Source organism: Bombyx mori, chromosome 23 (assembly GCF_030269925.1).
Source record: "Bombyx mori chromosome 23, ASM3026992v2".
NCBI classification, from domain to species: Eukaryota; Metazoa; Arthropoda; class Insecta; order Lepidoptera; family Bombycidae; genus Bombyx; species Bombyx mori.
Genome location: NC_085129.1, coordinates 8,312,845 through 8,332,264, shown reverse-complemented (window position 1 = coordinate 8,332,264; position 19,420 = coordinate 8,312,845). Strand labels below are relative to the sequence as shown.

Here is a 19,420-nt window from a genome sequence, read left to right as displayed (position 1 = left end):
AGCTGTACCCGTCCGCTTCGCTGGGCATTTAAAATTAATATTATTTCTCACCCCCACAAAGATTCTCATCATTAACGCCCCCGCAATTGGTGTAGGGAGTCCAACACTCATATAAACATTAGCCTATCCATTAAATACATGTATTTTCTACATGGATACCAAGTTTCAAGTCAATCGGATGCATGGTTCAGTAATTATAACGGAACATCCGTAAAAACCACTGTAGATTCATATATTAGTATAGATTGGAACAGCGCTCCTAGAGTGCCGCTAAAACTCGCACTAAGCACACTGATATTCGATATTAATATTATTGGTGTCTAATGTTGTGGGGGCCCATAAAGTCTTAAGTGTCTTACCGCTGCCACACACAACGCCTACTTCTAACATGAAGCAATCGTGCATTCCACCCAAGAAGTCTGAAACGGGCTATACATTACAATTATTGAGAGTTTGACCTCATGTGTGAAGACATTGTGGTATTTAATTTACTTTCTATAAGGGCCCACCGTTAGCCGATTAACATCAGGTTTGTGAGCTCATCTGCCCTTGCAGTGAAAATTGCTTTACTAAAAAAACACCTGATGTTAAGTGGTTACCGGAGCCCATAGACATCTAGAACGCAAATGCGCCACCCACCTTGAGATATGACTTCTAAGGTCTCAGTATAGTTACAACGGCTGCCCCGCCCTTCAAACCGAAACTCATTACTGCTTCACAGCAGGCAGGGTAGTGCTCTATACCCGTGCGTACTCACAAAACGTCCTACCATCAGTGAAATAGTAGAATTGAGTATTGTTTTGTTTGTTTGTTCCAGACAATTAGCGAACGAGTGCAAATGTTTCTGTTTGTTCGCGACCCATTATCACGAGTTGACGCGTTTGGCGAGCATTCACCCGAACGTGATAGTGAACTCGCACGCGGCAGCTTCGGTTGTCGATGGACAGCTGGTACTGCTGCACAAGATCCTTCCGGGGCCGGCCGCGCGCTCACTCGGCTTGCACGTCGCCAGGCTCGCCGACCTCCCGGATTCGATTATCGAGGTGAGGATAAATGAGGTGCTAATAATATTGTTAAGGTAAGAGTAACGCCATCTATCGCCGAATACCCGAAATAAATATCAAAAGAACTCGTAACGTCGAGAAAGCTCGAGAAGTACAACGCCATCTATTGATAGTGGAAACACACGTCGAAGCTACTCGACTTGCCCAGAATGTTATCAATAAGTATAGGGAGGTCGTATCGACTATAAAAGCGTTGCAGAGAGAACTGACTGCGTAGTTAGCAATCGGAACTACTAAAGCGAAGCTGCAAACGGATCACCTGAAGCGAAGTGGAGAAGTGAATTAAGAATTTTAAAGTGTTCTATGAGTGTTCTAAGTGTATTAGGTTGTACTTTGGTGGATCATTTATAACTTACACTTTTAAGTAATGAATAGTTTTGAGCTTATTAGTCAATTCCACGAACTGACTCCACTGCTGTATGTTCAGTCCCGAACAGTCATATATTTCGCTCTGAAAGGTAGTAACCCCGTTAATCGAATTCACTGGAACTTATTTAAAAAAATACAAGTATACTTCTTCCTAAATAAAAAAAAGATACATACAAAAATTTTGTACCTTTATCAATCAATCTTCTTTTTCTTGTTCATAGACAGCACTCGAACTGATACTTCTGTAACTTTGTGCGAATTTGATGGGAAATTGATCGGGATCGAATTTTATAATAAATGTGTGCCCACTTAATAATCTTTAAAATATTTCTCAAAGGCCCCATTGAGTTGTCAGTTTTACATCTCAAGAGATTCGCACTAAGCGAGTTTTTTAACGTTCTCGATAGGTAGCGTAAAAGTTAGCTCATATTTGTATGGAACGGGATCGTTTGCCTACGTTTACCGCTAGGGGCGCTGTTCCAACTGCATACAAAATTGGGCTTACTTTTACGCTATCGAGAACGTTAAAAAACTGGCACTAAGCACACTGTACTCACTTGAAACCGATCCGAATCCGAATCCGAAATCCGACAGCTCATTTTTACACTGTATTAAAAGAATACTTATTATTTTCAGTATGCAGAAGCGAAACAAGCGGAGCTAGAAACGAATTTATACGAAGTTGAAGCGGCTATGGAATCGAATGAAACAGCAGAGGGTCAGAAGCTTATTAAAGAATTCTTGAAAAAATGCAAAGAAATTCAAGCATCTGCCAGTAGTGATGATAAAATGATGCAAGAGATCAAGCTTTTAAAACAAGAATTGTTAACTTGTGACAACAAATATGTCCAAACTCTAATATTGTGAAGTATGGATAATTGTTTTAATATAAAGTTCAGATAAATTGAAGGTGTTTTACTCACTGGACTTTTCTTTTTTTAGTCTTACTTTCGAAAACTTATGTATATTTCATCCACAACGTATTTCTTTAGACTCTTTAGTATTATAGAGTAACAGTACTCATTAAAAAATGGGTGCCATAGATGTCCGTGACCTTGTCGCAAAAATAGGAGACGTCTTTTCATTGACGAGCGTTGTGGCATCGATGCTCGGCGGCGACGAGTCGTGAAAGACCGGCGAGGGGGGCCCAAGAAGACGACTGCACGCGTTTTACGTAAGAGCATCCGGGTGATGGTAGGCCGGCTATCCTCGACCCAGGCTGGTTCTGACCCAGCGATGTATTCCGGGCTTCGGATAGCCTGCCGAACGAGAGGACTGGTGGTTCTGGCGCCGATGACCGGCGGTCCGGCATGCCGAGGGGGAGGGCGGTGAGAGAGATGTGGTCCGAACTAAACGCTTCACTTTCTCCCCTTTGCCTTTTCATGAGTTCTGTCTCATGCGAGGTTTGGACGTGGATTGTTGAGCGACAGGAGATTTTAGTCGGTTCGACTCCGACATGCCCCGCTCTCCATCCTCAGTGGAGGGCGGCAATCTGGCGATTTCGTACTGACCATAAAAAAACTATAGATGTATCACTCTCCCATATAATAAAGATTATTGTCACAATAAAATGAGTACTTATTATTAGTCAGCTGCATGACTATATTGATGTCCACGTTACTTAAACAGAAAATATAGAATTAAACCGGGCAGCCCTTACGTTCTTTTGTAATAGGATGAAATAAGTTCGGATATCCCAATCATAACAGGTCTTAAAATTCATCCGTGGCTATCGCACCATCTCCTTCGAGGCGGCGTGTGTACTGGCTGGGACGCCGCCTTGGGTCCTGGAGGCGGAGGCGCTCGCCGCTGACTATCAGTGGCGGGCTGACCTTCGTGCCCGGGGCGTGGCACGTCCCAGCCCCAGTGTGGTCAGAGCGCGGAGGGCCCAATCTCGGCGGTCCGTGCTGGAGTCATGGTCCAGACGGCTGGCCGATCCTTCGGCTGGTCGTAGGACCGTCGAGGCGATTCGCCCGGTTCTTGTGAACTGGGTGAATCGTGACAGAGGACGCCTCACTTTCCGGCTCACGCAGGTGCTCACTGGGCATGGTTGCTTCGGTGAGTTCCTGCACCGGATCGGAGCCGAGCCGACGGCAGAGTGCCACCATTGTGGTTGCGACTTGGACACGGCGGAGCACACGCTCGTCGCCTGCCCCGCATGGGAGGGATGGCGCCGTGTCCTCGTCGCAAAAATAGGAAACGACTTGTCGTTGCCGAGTGTTGTGGCATCGATGCTCGGTGACGACGAGTCGTGGAAGGCGATGCTCGACTTCTGCGAGTGCACCATCTCGCAGAAGGAGGCGGCGGGGCGCGTGAGAGACGCACAGGCCCGCCGCCGTCGAGCGGGGGCCAGGGAGGCGGATCTCGCCCAAGCCCTGGCCCTCTATGTGTTTCGGGTCTCCCTCACATGTCGGCCTGGGGACCGGCGAAGGGGGCCTAAGAAGACGACGTGCAAGCTGCTCTGCACGCGTTTTATGCATGAGCATCCGGGTGATGGAAGGCCGGCTATCCTCAACCCACGCTGGTTCTGACCCAGCGGGGTATTCCGTAGGATAGACCATTCTAACCGGCGCCATCTAGGCGGGCTTCGGATAGCCTGCCGACCGAGAGGGCTGGTGGTCGTGGCGCCGACGACCGCCAGTCCGGCGTCCCGAGGGGGAGGGTGATGGGAGAGATGTGCTCCGCACTAAACGCTTCACTTTCCCCCCCTTGCCTTTTCATGAGTTTTGTCTCATGCGAGGTTTGGACGTTGGTTGTTGAGAGACAGGAGGTTTTAGTCGGTTCGACTCCGACATGCCCCGCCCTCCATCCCCAGTGAAGGGCGGAAGTCCGGCGATTTCCTCCTGACAAAAAAAAAAAAAAAGGTCTTAAAATTGATAATATAAATGGGGACACTATCACAAACTTAACTTTTCAATATGATAACTGAAAAGTATGGAGTGGGCAGTTCTGAAAATGATTCGGTTGACACTTGCAGGTGTATATATTCGCGGTTACAATGTGCTTATAACGGAAAGTGTCAATTTAGTAATTTTTTTTAAATCCGAATATTCATCCTAACTGTAGAAGATTTCAAATAAAACTCAAATATTTGATTTAACATTTGTTTTAATGAATAACATTCAACAGTATGAAATAACTACTTATGAAACAAAATTTGACTGTTTAAATAAATTCTCTTACTATTTAGTGCACTCAGCAGTTATCACTATTTGTACCGTGCGATTCGTTAATTACCATTAATATGTTGATTTACAAAAATATATTGTGAAGTTATTCGTGAATATATGTTTGCCAAAGCAAGTATATATTAATGATATGACGTATAGATAATGGATACAATACGTTTTAGTTGTGTAGAAACTTGCAAATGGCTTGTGCGGGATTGTATTATACACCAATAAATAAATTCCCATTTTTTTATAAAAAAATCCTCAATGACATCTTAAAACGTTGAGTGTAAATATTGTTTACAACTAAATTAATGCAATCAACGAAACACTGGTTTGTCATACTACTTCGTAAAGCAGGAGTCACTAACAAAATTGTGTTTGTTTTCTGAACAATTAAAATTGACTTGTAAATGTAATTGATATGATTTTTTTTATCAGCAACAATGTAAAAATTTCAATTAAGGTGTTGGGGTTATTTCTTGATACATTAAAATCACAGAGCAGATTATACTTAAATGTTTTGTTAAAACAATAATTAGTATTCATACATTAAATGCAACTTTGCTCAATTTATTATAAATTTAGACATTTAGCATTATAATCACACCACACATTCAACTATTTTGAAGTGAGTTACATGAAATAAGTATTGGATTGTATCTTACGGAATTGCCATAAATTATGTCAGAATTAATCAATAAATAGTATATATTATATTATTTACAGGAACAAAATATAGTCACATTAAATAATTCCTGAATCAATTATAAGATTTTTCAAGCAAAAGAAGCGTAAAACTTGTTTCTTATATTAATTATGACGTTATTTAAACTCTGGATTTACATTAGAATTTTATCACTTCAACAGGGGAAGTGAAATCAGTAAAACATTCTTCAGACCATGTTACACTTCACTTGATTTCAGTGTATAAATAAGTTGTTAAAACATTTATATTGATGTCTCGTTAAAATTTTAATTTATATGTATAAATATATATCCTTAAATTCAAAAAGAAGGTCTTCGACTGTTGAAGTGATATGAAAACACCTATGTACATTTCACTTTTGTCGGTGGGACAAATTGATAATCTAAAATAATATGTACATTTATTTACTTACACTTTGTCATTAGAATTTTAAATAATAAATAAAATCATTTCAACATCAGTTTACAAGTTTACAAATCACTAACTCCTTCCTGCATGTCAACTCGCGAGTTCTGACGAGTTCCTATACATTGCCCCACCGCTATCAATTTGTAAATTTATTTAATGTAAAAATCACAGGATACGCGGTTTCGTTCGAAGGGTGGTTTCAGCACGCTTCAGGGCCGCCCGGTGAAGTGACTAGTATACAGCTCGCGAGGAGGGTCCTTTCACGAGAAGTAGAGCCGCACCGCATTCGTGAACGTCCTGCGACACATCGGGCACTTGTCCGTCGACAGCGCGCACTTGGCGCACGCCACCACGTGGCCGCACGGCACGAAGCACACGTTACGCTCCTCGGAATAACATATTTTACATATTTTAGAGTCATCCAAATGTTTCTCGCCCTCTTGAGCGACGTTGTTAGTCGAATCATTGGTGGCGGCCTGTTCTTCTTCGCTAGCAGATATCGCAGTGGCCTCCGACTTAACCTTCTGAATGTAGTCACGTCCTTTCACCAATTGCACGTACGCGCAGCGGTCGAACCATCTGGCGTGCTGTTCCCACGGAACGTCATCGCTTTCCCAATCTTTTAGCCCTCCGTCGCAATAGAAGCATTTCGTTTTGTCACCTTGGCCTGTATAGAAGAATCCGGCCTCTGCCAGTTCCTCGGGTTTTTGGCGCATACATCTCGGCCAGTCCTTGAAGGTGGCGAGCCGCGCGGCCTCGGTGGAGTACCGCGCGTGCACGGGGCCGGGCATGCGGGGAGGCTGCGTGGCCGCACTGGCCCCACATTCGTCTCTACCGACAGCGGCCGCCTCTCCCCCAGCGTTGGCATACATTTGTTTTCGTACAAAGGGACACTGGGGCGCCCATCTCCGATGATCGGCGGCAGGATCGTCGCCTTCGACCCACCTCATAATTTCTACCTTACAGAAAGCACAGCACACCTCGTCGCCGCGACCGAGGTAGTAGAATCCGTTGCGGGCCAATTGTTCCGGCGTCAAAAACGTAACGGGCCACTGATCAAATGTTTTCAGACGTTCCTCTTCACGACGCATGTCGGGCATATCAGGAAGGAAGTTGAATGTGTCGTGATTATCCGTTTTATCAGCTGACGACGACGGTGACGGGAGTGTGGATGTCGTTGAGGACTCGCATGAGGATAACATGAGCGGACCAATGAAAGGTCGCATTTTTGCATCCCGCGCATTTTTTAACATCACCAACGTGGCGGCAGCTCCATTTTTAGCAACTGTAACAACAGAATAAGTTCACATTACGCACTATCGATACATATAAACTAATTCAATCGTTAATTAGAATAACTTTCTTTAATAATTAGTAAGTGACGATTAAAATAGTACATTAATGAAATTGTTGTATCTGTAAACAACTATCAACTGTTAAATAAACATCGTAACAATAATTGAGTCGACTATTATCAAAGGCGGCAATCTGACTTTTGGACAATGATAGGTAAATCAGAAAAACGAATTATTGACTTTGTATTCCATTGGCAGTCACAAAACTCTTCGGAACGACATCTTAGATAAATAACAGGTTAACTATTAACCTTTATTTAATGCAGGTTTTGAACCGTATTCTTTGAAGGAGACGATTATATTCAAATAAATCTGTATTGACATATCAATAATTTTTTTTTGTCCAAATGTACAGATTGCCGCCTTTGATAATAGACGACTCAATTATCCTAATATCTGAATAATCTGTACATCGGACATTAGCATCGGACCCAAAATTATGACTAAGTTGAATTAGGTTGTTATTTTTTTGTAAGCTGGGCCCGGAGAATTGGGTTCAAAAACATTTTCACATGACGACAAGACTAAGTACGCGGCCATGGCCGACCCGGCTGGCTGCGTCATCGACATTCCAATCCCCGGCGCTCCCCTCCCGGCGAACCTCATACCCCCCTCGGTTTGCGTGCATTCAGTACGCGGAGTACTCATACCTACTGAGAAAGGAATTTCAATCCAACTGTAACTCGAGCTCTCTGCACAAAAAGCGAATTCTCGTAAACATTAACGAGCTTGTCAACAACAGTAAATACGTTATTAAAACAGGAAGCAGACGGATAATCCGTAGCACCTACCTACATTTACATAGAATGTAAACTATATCAGTAAAATTTACTCTATAAGAATGTATTTTTCAAATAAGAATTCTACAACAAAAAAACCAAACCTATTACGCTTTTCTTTATAGTAAAGTTATGTGATACTATGTAAACAAGTAAACAGTATCATTCATGTTACTGAATTACAGAGGCAATTATGGAAATTAGTAAAACAGACTTATATTAAAACGTTCTAAACAAACGTTCGTAAATCATTACAGATAGAAAATTTATATTAAAAGTAACAAATTCAGAAAAACATCGTAAAACAATGGCCGCATAATAACACACCGATCGATATTTACCATTTCTGTTTTTAGTATCTACGAATAGTGGCATTTTTGAATTATTAAGTCTAAACGAATCCGACGACACGAAACATTCACGTAACACTTTGAATGCACATTTCTCTAAAACTATACACTATGTATCCAGAAAGATTTATTTTATTTTCTTTATATAATGGCGTTTGACTGGCTTCAAGCATCGTTGTCGAAATACTCGTCGTACACATCGTCTGCCTTGGTGGCGGTATCGTATTGCGACGACCACCCTAAATGCGCATGCGTGCGTAATGACGAGGGTTCCACATCTACGTCATTGGGGTGCGTTTACAGCTGTCTGCTTCAGTATTAAAAAAAAGATAATTTGTAACAATTGAAATTTTCCTTTAAATGGACACCTAAAATGCACTCATTCTGACTTTATACAGAACATGTCTATTTAAAAAGAATATGTCATATGTAAATTGACAACACAGTACATAGTATCTATCATAATTGATGTTTTACAATTTTCAACCTACAGTGTAAAAGGTGGTCCAAGATAAAAAAAAGGATTTAGTATTTCTCACAACAGTGCCTTTTCACACGTCTGCGGTCATGGTACGGTCGCCGTGCGGGAAAATGTTTAAGCTGTAATCATTACATCTTCGTATGTTCGGGTTTGGAAGAAGGATCATTATTATCCTTTATAGTCGTTAATGTGATGAAATTGAGATTTCGACTTCGCGTCCAATGGTGAGGCGAAACCATAGCTCCGTGCCGCAAAAAAGCATTTTTAATTACACGGCCATCATACCATAGGTATCATAACTCACACAATCCTATTTCACACATGGCACGGCGACCGTGCCGTGATCGTGGTCATGTAAAAAGGCGCTAAGAACGAAGCGGGAGGGATAGTTCTCAATCAGGCATCGTCTGGGGCGACGTTGCCGTACCGTTCACAGCCGACCGGATTTCATTCATATTTAAGTCGCGACGTTGCCGTCTTCGGCGGAAACCGCGACCACACAACGTAAAAAAGGGGCTATGGAATGTGGCTGCAGTTTACTGTTGGGTGGGTCAAAGCCTAAATTTTCTGAAAAAAAGCCCCTTCGGAATTTAGACAAACAGTATTTGAAGTTTTTTTATTAAATTCCGTAGCACTTTTTTTTAATGTGAATAATCTGAAAGCTTGTTTTCAAGGCATTAATACCCAAAAATGTATTCATTCTAATATCAAAAAATCTGGAAGGAAATTATTACAAGTAGAAAATCTCAGTAAAATTTAGCAAGGTGCTTGGGAAACGGCGAGAGGCGGTGCCCGGCGAGCAAACAGCGTGGGGAAGGGGACGGGGCCATGTTCTCATGCCTATGGGTGGTCGCCGCTCGGCTTTCGAATTCCTTTGCCTCGCCTGTAGCGCCTACGCTCTACTCTTATCTGTTAAGATTGGTTATCTACGAGGACTGTCGCGTACAAATGCATCGCTACACAACTTCATTCGCATAACGCATTTATACCTAACAAACTTACAGACCCACGGTCAATCTCGAAGCTCGCAGCTGACACCATGAATGAGTTCAAAACTATGAATGAATTTAAACGTTTGTTAATGTCGTCTAAACAAACTTTGGTTACTCTCATCATTATAAAAGTTGAAAAAACAAACTGAAGGATCGAGGCCCGGAAACGGATGTGAACGTCCGCCAGATGGAGCGTGTATTCATACTAAAACCAGCATTGAGCGGAGCGTATAAACAAACTTTAATGACTACAACCGCGATATCCTTCGTCGCTTGGAAATTCGAATAATTTTTTACGCGTTTATCAATTTCAAACTTTTCTTAGTTAGAATTAATTATTACAAAATTATTAGAACTGTCTATTGATATTATGAATAGCGTACGTTATACTCCAGTCCAGTAAGGATGAAGCCAGAATAGAATAGGTGTTTAGGTAGACAAAAAAATGCAATAATGGTATGTAGTGGTTAACAAAAATTTTTTGGATTTAGCATTCATGCCGCTACAACGCGAGTAGCGACACCTATCAGTTATGGAAGTACCCTGAATGGCACTGGCAATATTTTTATTAACCAATTGCATTTTTTTAAATATTCTCATTATTTCGACCGCGCCATACATAGGTTAGATACGCAGTCAGTGGACGTGCTTACCTATACATTAGAAATCATTCATTCAATGTTTCCCATGACTAAAACAAACTTTGTTACAAAGACGAACTTTGGCATATAAATGACTCAATTGACTGATATCGAATTTAATTTAATTAGGTCTTATAAAGGCACAATCTGTTGTAACAATATGGGCATTATATAATTATGAGCCGCAGTATTATTGATAGATTTCTAAGTTTCATGAAGAAAATACATCCGAAAATGAATTTAATTAAGCTGTTTTTTTTAATACGTAGATACAGCGTGTGGGTTAAGAAATTTTACTTGTCACTAATGTTCATAAAATTAAGATTTTTTTTTTTATTATTGAAAACGAATAAATTTCTTTTTATTTTGAATTTGATTGGAAAGAATGATGTTTAGTGTGATTGGCCTGACAGTCGCCGGCTGTATTCGTATACATAATCAATGCCACAATCATTCGATAGATGGCGGTACTTGTTTCATTTGAATTTTTTAAATGCTATCTACCTAGTTATTTTTAAACAATCAAAAATATTATTACAGACAGTGTATTAGATTTTCCTTCCGTTCCAATTAATTTTACACTAGTAGCATCCACAAATGTTAGTCATATAATAGAAAAACAACATGAAATTTATATAGGTAGCTGCCATTGCCAAATTTAAAGGCAGTGACTGTTACAAAACAAGAGGCCACGTTGGGTACTGTGTACATAAAGACAAGGTCAATTAATTCAAACGAGTAAAGTTCAAAAAAAAACAAACATGAACAAAACATAATTATAATCTGAACACAAAATTCAGATTAAGCATTTGTTCAAGTTGTGATTAAAATAAAATGTTGATAGTTTCTTATCTATTTGGAGATTACTGGACAGTATTCTTAGAAATAAACACTCAGAATTCTAGAAAATAAGTCTCTTGTAAAACACATTGTATTGCTAGAGTTGCTGTTTTTCTTGATATAATTTAAAAGAAGTTTTAAATAAAATCTAATAGGATTAAAATGTTTTTAAAGTATGAAGTCCAATTTGAAAAACTATACTTTTATGTATTTAATCACTAAAATAATTATATGTACATGGAAATATTTATGAGCAATATTTATTAATAAATAATATATTTTGGAAGTTTAAATAAGTAGCCACAAAATTTGTGGTAACAATCAAATATTATTCACTAATTAATTTCAACTAACAAAAGTAAAACCATATTAAGAAAAATTTACTTGACATGAATCTCTGTAATTTTATATTTATAACTAAATGCTTTACTAACATACTAACAACAACTCATAAAATTGAATTCTCCATATGTTGATACAGAGGTTATGTAAGCAATTTTTTACCTTTCGTCAACTCCATTGGTATATTTTTCCTTTTTTTTAGTAACGCATAAAACGTATATTCTTATGTTTTTGTTTAATCACTGACACTCGTCTTGCAAAAACAAAATAGTATGAAGTTCCAAAACGTCAACGCAGCCAGACAGAACCGAGTAGCAACTAAAGAAGAGCGCGGAGTTTCACGTTAACATTCACACTACCGAAGTGAAGTGAGTTTAATAATGCAGCGCCAGCGATGGGCGAGCCGAGCAGCAAGTAGTGGATTATAGGATTGTAGCTCGAACTCTTTCTAACACGTACGAATATGAATCTTTTTTTCTCGCTCTCAACGAATCAACCAATCATAGCCTTAGCCGCCGAAAGAATTTAGTGATTTTTTAGATTATGAATTTATTGTTTCGCTCTCTTGTTGTATTTAATTTAAAATAAACTCTGCTATTTTTCTATTTACATTTAATTTTTATAGTTGAGACTGTAATGTTAACGAGAAGAAAACTCCTATTCAATAATTAAAAAAGTAAATGTAGTACAATGTATCTGTATTCTGTAATTTTATCCGTATCCGATTTACCCGTAAAATACAGCTAGTTTCGATTAACTTCAACAATTTTACGGAATATTTTCCCTCATTGCCAATTTCAAAGGTCATTTCATCAACAGTTGCTTGCTGATAGTGCCTAGGGTTCCATCTATTACTGATTAAATAAATAGTATCATTTAATGCACATTGAGTAGACTTATGAATATGACATTGAGTCTCTTATAATGTTTACATCTACCACTACCCTACACACGGTGTGCACTATAGTAAAGTATTTTTCATCTACACTTTCATTTCCACTCTCTAAAGTTTCACCCATTCCTCTAATTTGGTAGGATTTAAGTTAAATAATCTTTTTTTATAATAAATTAATTCTTACCTCAAAATTCCGATTATTTTATAATTCTTATCAATCAAATAAAGTCTGGAGGAAAATGGGTAACAACGATTTTATACATACCTCCTGAAGTGCTTGCTATATTTTCTGAATTTACTTCGGTCGATTCATTTTCCTGATTCATTTTAGTAATTTAAAACAAACTATATATTTTGTCTTTCCGATGGGAATTCCATTTTCAGAATATTATTTTGCATATACACATAATGTTAGGATGTATTGTACTGAAGACGATCTAAAATTAAAAAGTAGTATTAGAAAATAATATGTACCTTAGTAACTTTTTTTAGTTTCTGACACTGACACTTAGATCACATTAAATGAAATTAAAACTTTTTAGTACCATGAACGAAAAAGGCAATTTACAAACGGCGGCGTTCTGTTCCAGATGCCGCGGATATAATGCGAAATACGATATAATCTATGCTAGTCCGATAGGTGATAATCGTTCATACATAAATTAATGTTATGTGTAGGTAGATTTGTTTATTGACAATGTTCAGAAAGACGTATCGATTGCGTCACTAATATTTTTAGCATGTCTGCACATATAATATTTTCTGTGCAACAAAATCGTAACATAACATTTTTGCGCTTTTTAATTAACTTTTAATTAATGACCATTTCCTAGTAAATAATTTCATACGAAACGCATTAATAATCATTTTAAAAATGTAGGTAATGACTTTATGATAACCCAAGTTTAGGAAGAAATGATTATTTATGTTACGGGCTATGTAAAATAAGTATCTATCCAGATTTACTTACTAAGTAAAATGTTATGAAATGTATTAAAAAAAACATGGATAAACGAATGATGAAAAAAAAAAAAAAAATTGGCTCGTGGCAGGTGCGCCAACAGCTTGCGAGCTGCGAGTGTGCGGGCGTGCAGCAGCATCGACAGCTGCACTTCCACGTGCTCACCAGCTGTCGTCTTCATCCCTTACCTCTCACCCCCTCATCATTGTCCTAATTTCCTTGCATTTGGGACCCTCGCTTTATTCAAGTTTATAAGTTTCTTTAAAAGATACGAATAACGTTATAGAAAGAATTATCAGTTTAATTTATTGATATAGTTTGGTAGATTCTGAGAAGCACGGCTCTTGTTAGGGTTCGTGTTAGCAACGTCGTCAAGTTTAAGCCCCGTGAGCTCACCTACTAGTTAAGGTTACGCTGAAATAGCCTCTCAAGGCTATCAGCTTAGAAAAAAAATAAATATACTTAATTAATACGAGAGAGCATATATGTTTTATTTATTCACAAACCTGTACTGGCTGGCAGATGAAGTAGAGCCGACTACTACTAACCTTTTAATGACATCGATAAACTTCTTAGAAAATCAACATTTTATAAATAGGCATTGTAGATTTCAAACCTACAACCTCTAGTGAGCGACCTAAAAAGCCTTAAGTTTCTCCATACTCCATAATCATACCGACTTCGATTTGCGGGGAAGTCCTGGAGTCCCTAATGCGAAGAATAATATATAATGTTTAGGAGTCCCGATCTTGAAAAGAGAGCAGTTTTATTGTTGCAAAATCAAATATTTCCTGTGTGAATTATGATCAGAGTGAAGCAGTCTACACCGTTCTAAACGTTTAATTACCAAACTAACTATAATTAACAAACTAGCCACGGTCTTAAAAATCAGTGTTTACAGTGTATGGGAAAAATACAACCGACTTCAAATGAAGTGGTTCTCAATTGAGAGCGTGTGTTACTTTCATTCTACTGTATTTTTTTTGCACATCGTTCAACGTATGTCTATTCAAAATCAGCTGTCAAGCGAAGTAAATGTATCACGCGAGAGCCCAGGTGTCCGGCAACAATCTATAATTCAGATTGCGCATTTACGAAATACGCACTTCATAAAAAGTGTTTGGGTTCTTGTTTTCTCGAGTTATATCTGTATTCTGTTTATAGTCGTTATATAGGTACATAATTCAATCTCATCTCTCAATCCGAATGCTGGCAGTCACGTTGTAATGAAGCATGGACTCTTTGAATTTAAAAATTTTAAAAATATTAATTGTTTTAGATGGTATTGTGACTTCGACTTATATCTGGATTGGGTAGAAGATAGATATTCTCTTTGCGGCGTCTATTGGCTCCGATAACCATTATCATAAGATGAAATGCGAACTGGACTAATCTGCTAGGTTAGCCTAGCAGATTAGTCCACATTAGTACTTAGGTACATTATTTTGTACAAAAATTATGACTTCTAAAATGCTCATAGATATGATCGTTACTTATTTATTATAATTATTACGTACAATTAATTTAATTTAATCTCTAAAACACCATAAGGAAAATACTTCAATGGTTCTGTTCGAAATTATTTCTGTTCAAGTTTTATATCTTAGACCGTTTTACGAGCGAGGCTGAATTAAAAAGATCATAAACACGGATCTGAAAAGTGGCGGCGTATTAATATAATAATATGTAGAAGTATAGACGTACAAAAGTTATAAATGCATATTTTAATGAATGGACCCACCGTGCCGAGCCAGGCCTATAGCTAGTTATACGTATAGAGTTGCTTCGTGACTTAACAACAACCATAGAGTAGAACTGACAGAACTCAAAGCTCTATTTATTTTCATTATAAATCAAGGCAATATAATTTTACTAACATCAACATAATGCCTTTTTGAAGAGCTACTTTCAGGTATGATGACAATTTATTCAAATGTAAATGCCAAACAAAAAGTGAGATAGAAGAAATTTAACAACATCTGATTACTACTGATGAGCTTGTTGATTTGTTTAGGCTAATGTGTTTTGTCGAGTACTAATTCGTAGTAATTATACAGTCCGACTTTAAGCTGTCGTTAATCAGACCGCTGAGTTTCGATCTGCGCGGCGAGTCGCGATTCCAATCCGGTAGCAGATTCATTCGGAAAATAGCCACCCTCGAGCTATTAGGCTCCTTCGGAAGCTGTTAGTAAGTCCCACACCTCCTGGCTGAGCTTATGCTCGTCCATCTGTCCTTGTGAAACCGGAAAGAACTCCGGACCACATGTAAAGCCTCCCTCCAAAAAAATTTCACTAAGGGTACAAGTTCCATTATTCCAAATAGATGTACCTACGGATCTATAAGCTTGATATTATAATATGTTTTAAAATTTGCCTCAGATTATTGTATTTGAAAACAAGCTTCAAAATTTTACTATAACTGCTTATTTATTGCGTCAGTTTCCAAAAACATATATAGATCTACCTGCTTAGTTCATAGGATTTTATTGAAGTTCTTTTGCTCTATTATTGTCACTTCTGATTCTGTCTGGTGTTTGTCGATTGCTTATTGTCCAATGGGAGCCCGTTTTGTGGAATGCGCGGCTTTTCCCAGAACTTCGTCGCAAGCCAGGAGACGGGACCACTTGTTCGAAGTACTTTCACGTACAAAAAGAATGTAAGTAGTTATAAATGTAGATCCTTAAAAAGTTTTTAAAACTCAAAAAAGTTCACAAGCCTTGACGTACTCTTGGCCGTTGTCTCCTTTGTACCTTCATTAAAAAAAGAAGAACTATAAGTACTATTACTCCTCTCTAAAAAAATAGAGGGCAACGGCAGTAACATACGACAAGGTTGGCTTGTAGACTCGTCTGCAATCAATGACAAAAAAAAATTCGTTAGTTATCTTTGGAAATAAGTGAAATAAAAATGAATTGAGTTTATGTTCTGAACTCCAAATGATTCTAATTGGTGTTATTAAAGTAAGAAATTATATCGTCCATGGTTTCGACTTGTATAATCTATGTAGGTACATCAAGATACGAGTACTGTTTGCCTAAAATTTTAAAATACCTTTTTTTATAAGCACAACGTACATACATACAGACATGAAACTTATTTTATTTTTTAAGTTCAACTTTAGTTAGTACGTATGTACTTCTCTTAGATCACTTCCTTGCTGTGGATTGAGTTTAGAACTAAATGATATTAAACTTAGAGTGTTAAATGAACCTATTCTCTCATAAATTAGAAAACATGACAAAAATGCAATTCAAACTATAACAATAGCGTCTAGCGAGTTCGACAATGGAACATTTTTCCTATACAAATCCGTTACATTCCAGTCTCCGGTGCCGCGAGTGGTCCGCGAACACGCCACGAAAGCCATCTCGACGAGATTTCGAAATTCCAAGAAAGGCAAAGCCTTATAAATTATCTCAAAAGCGCCGACGCGGCCCTGCAGCCAGAATGCTTTTTTATAACACAGGTAGGCTGGCGCTAAGAAGGCAATGGAATGCATGTATATTATGCCGCTTCAACGAGTTTGATATTTGAAACTATTTTCAATTTATAATTACAATTTTTAACTATATCGTGCGATTATGTGAAGTTTCAGTGTTGTGTATTTATATTTGATGAATGATAATTTGAATTTGAATTTAATAAAATTGGTATTTTATTTTACATACGAAAATCAACTTGGAACCCGTAACATTACATACATACGTAATATACAAAAATCAACTAATGATTTTGATAAAAAAATTTATTAAATCACAACTAAAGTATCAATATATTTTCGTTTCACATTGTGAGTATTCGATCCTATAAACGTAGTGCACTCTAGAAAAAAATGTGCGTGGTACACGCGTGCAGCACGATTCCTGGAAGATAGCGATGCTGGTTAAAATTCCACAGTCTCGTATCCCCGAAGGTCGTGTTCAATAATAAGAATAGACCATTGAATAGCTTTGGCGCCAACGCGAGGAGACCACCATTCGTTCGGGAATAATTTAAACTTTTAATATTGTGATGGGCAACAGTTTTTTCAGTATGTAAGTAAGTCGTTTTGAATACGTGGTTTAATGGGGCTGATCCTTGGCTATCAAGATTTCATTGGTACAGCATAATGTGTATTAGGATTGTGTGTATTGCGGTAGGCAGCGGCTTGGCTCTGCCCCTGGCATTGCTGAAGTCCATGGGCAACGGTAACCACTCACCATCAGGTGGGCCGTATGCTCGTCTGCCTACAAGGGCAATAAAAAAAAAAAGGAATTAATTTGTATTATATTCAACCAGTGTTAGGATTTTACCGCAGAGTTCATTGTTTAACCAGTTTAACGGCAGAATACCAAATGGTCTAAAATAAGATCTTCTTGTTAATAAAAGTTAAGTAACTTGTTAAAATAATCGTATCAAAGAATCGAAATGCCGCACACTTCAATACTTGTAGCATCTATAAATCTATAAAGCATCTGCTAGAGCCAGTAGACATTAAAGCTACATTGCGGAGCTCTAAGAAACAACGGCTCTTTGGGTCATTGCGATCGTAGACTTTGGACTCTATTATCACAGGCGTTCAGTTGAAATTCCTCTGAGGCACTATTCCTTGTGATGGTGTGCCGTGGAATTTGGGCCACGAAGCTGACTCAACGGCGATCTAGTCCCTTCGCCGTCTCGGATGTAATCTAACTAGGTATGTTCTTTAAGGCGGATGCCGTAATTCAAGCTTTATTAACTTAATGAAAATTAGAATTGCATTTGTATCGAAATCAACATATAATCTAAGGTCACAAGATCATTAGTGATATCACGGAAATAAGTAACAGATTATATTTGAATTTTTGAATGATCTGAAGATTATCTATATACAAGAAGATAATCTGTACCGTAAAATATATGTGCTACACCAATTAAAACGAAATTAAAATTACAAAGTGTCATGTAGCTTATCGAATAAATTGAAAACATTAGATTAACTTTAGATTTAGTGACCTCGCTGTTCGACCACCATAGATTTTCTCATGCTACGTCAATGTATTGTTCTCTAGACTTTTCACAAACGACCTTACACGTAGGTACTTAGGAACACAAATGTCTCAAGTCATGTATACATCGTTTTCTTGTAATGAAATATTTTACGAACTGAATAAAGGTGGGATCAAAATATTATTGCTTGTATACAAACTTTTGTTCGCTTGTTCTTGGTATAGGTACCTACGTACTCACGGCTTCTCTGGTGCTAAACAGTTTACTGTATCCATAGACAAACTGAAAGTCTTCGGCTGCTTTGAGTTTCATTAGATAGTCTGTAGACATATAGCTATAGACATGTAGCTACATAATGGTCTGATCAAACTTCGGTATAATCATATGACTACGAGTAGATACGAGTCAAGGTCTTCGTGAAGTTTGTGATTCCCACCTATACAAATTAAGATAGTCTTGTACTCTTCATAATTAAAATAAGAAACATTAAATATTACTTGTAAACCCAAGTCGGTATTTTTTTGTTTGATTACAGTTAACACAAAGGTTTAATACAAATAAAATTTTAAACTTCTATTTTAAGCGAGAGACTGCGCAGTTGGAATGAACTCACATCGACTCGTCGGAAGCCGTACGGCATTGCCAAATTTGAGCGTGTGACATCACCACAGTTTGTCTTGGCCAAAGACCTCGAACACGACAAACTGTTGCGCATCGAAGATAAAGCACATTTCTTGGAAGAAAAAAATTGTTATATAAAGAAGTGGGTATGACTTCTTACTAAAATTATGCAAACGACGAAAATGATCACGTATGTTAAAACATTCATAGCGGATATAAATTATATTCTTTCTCTCTGTCAACTTTTCAGACGGACAAAGTTTATTAACATCGTAAAGTTATAAGTGAATAAACGAATACTCGTAGCTTTTTAGTGAATTATCAAACGTCGTCTACAAAGGCTTAAGTGCTCATTTTTTCATATATTTATATGTACTTTTTTTATATTTATTGTCTTCAGTTTATTCGAATAACAAAATATTTGTTCTATTTATGACAACCGATACTGTTAATCAAATAAAAGTTTGGTATTTAA

The 19,420-nt window shown here is 38.0% G+C and overlaps 2 protein-coding genes and 1 long non-coding RNA gene across 8 annotated transcripts in view; 2 read left to right on the top strand and 1 right to left on the bottom strand.

The window, feature by feature from the left end:
* LOC101743378 (DNA mismatch repair protein Msh2) overlaps window positions 1-2,337 on the top strand; it is a 31,567-nt gene extending 29,230 nt beyond the window's left edge. For both annotated transcript variants that reach the window (XM_004932580.5, XM_062675192.1), the window contains exons 15-16: window positions 818-1,043; window positions 2,070-2,337. In XM_004932580.5, the coding sequence (XP_004932637.2) occupies window positions 818-1,043; window positions 2,070-2,300 (457 nt within the window). In that variant the 3' untranslated portion in view covers window positions 2,301-2,337. The remainder of the gene's footprint in view (window positions 1-817; window positions 1,044-2,069) is intronic.
* A 2,186-nt stretch (window positions 2,338-4,523) lies between these two features.
* Iap (inhibitor of apoptosis protein) lies at window positions 4,524-13,098 on the bottom strand. 3 transcript variants are annotated; one of them, XM_012695861.4, is made up of 3 exons: window positions 12,941-13,098; window positions 12,661-12,832; window positions 4,524-7,005 (listed from the first exon to the last, which is right to left on the bottom strand). In XM_012695861.4, exons 2-3 carry the CDS (start codon window positions 12,719-12,721, stop codon window positions 5,981-5,983), a joined length of 1,086 nt encoding a protein of 361 aa, XP_012551315.1. In that variant the 5' UTR covers window positions 12,722-12,832; window positions 12,941-13,098; the 3' UTR covers window positions 4,524-5,980.
* Window positions 13,099-14,959: 1,861 nt separating this feature from the next.
* On the top strand, window positions 14,960-19,420 carry LOC101743139 (uncharacterized). Of its 3 annotated transcripts, XR_002431531.2 has the most exons (4): window positions 15,013-15,268; window positions 16,680-16,822; window positions 17,911-18,031; window positions 18,908-19,420. It is a non-coding gene; the product is annotated as an uncharacterized LOC101743139 (long non-coding RNA). The 3 variants fall into 3 exon arrangements; XR_009976263.1 differs by having other exon boundaries at window positions 14,960-16,012; window positions 16,680-18,031; XR_009976262.1 differs by lacking the exons at window positions 17,911-18,031; window positions 18,908-19,420 and having other exon boundaries at window positions 16,680-17,003.

Bases quoted from the DNA above. Each gene is read 5' to 3' on its own strand.
- Iap (XM_012695861.4), bottom strand. From the start codon at position 12,721: ATGAATCAGGAAAATGAATCGACCGAAGTAAATTCAGAAAATATAGCA. The intron at 7,006-12,660 runs GTATGTATAAAA...CTGTTGTTACAG, and splicing joins TATAGCAAGCACTTCAGGAG to TTGCTAAAAATGGAGCTGCC.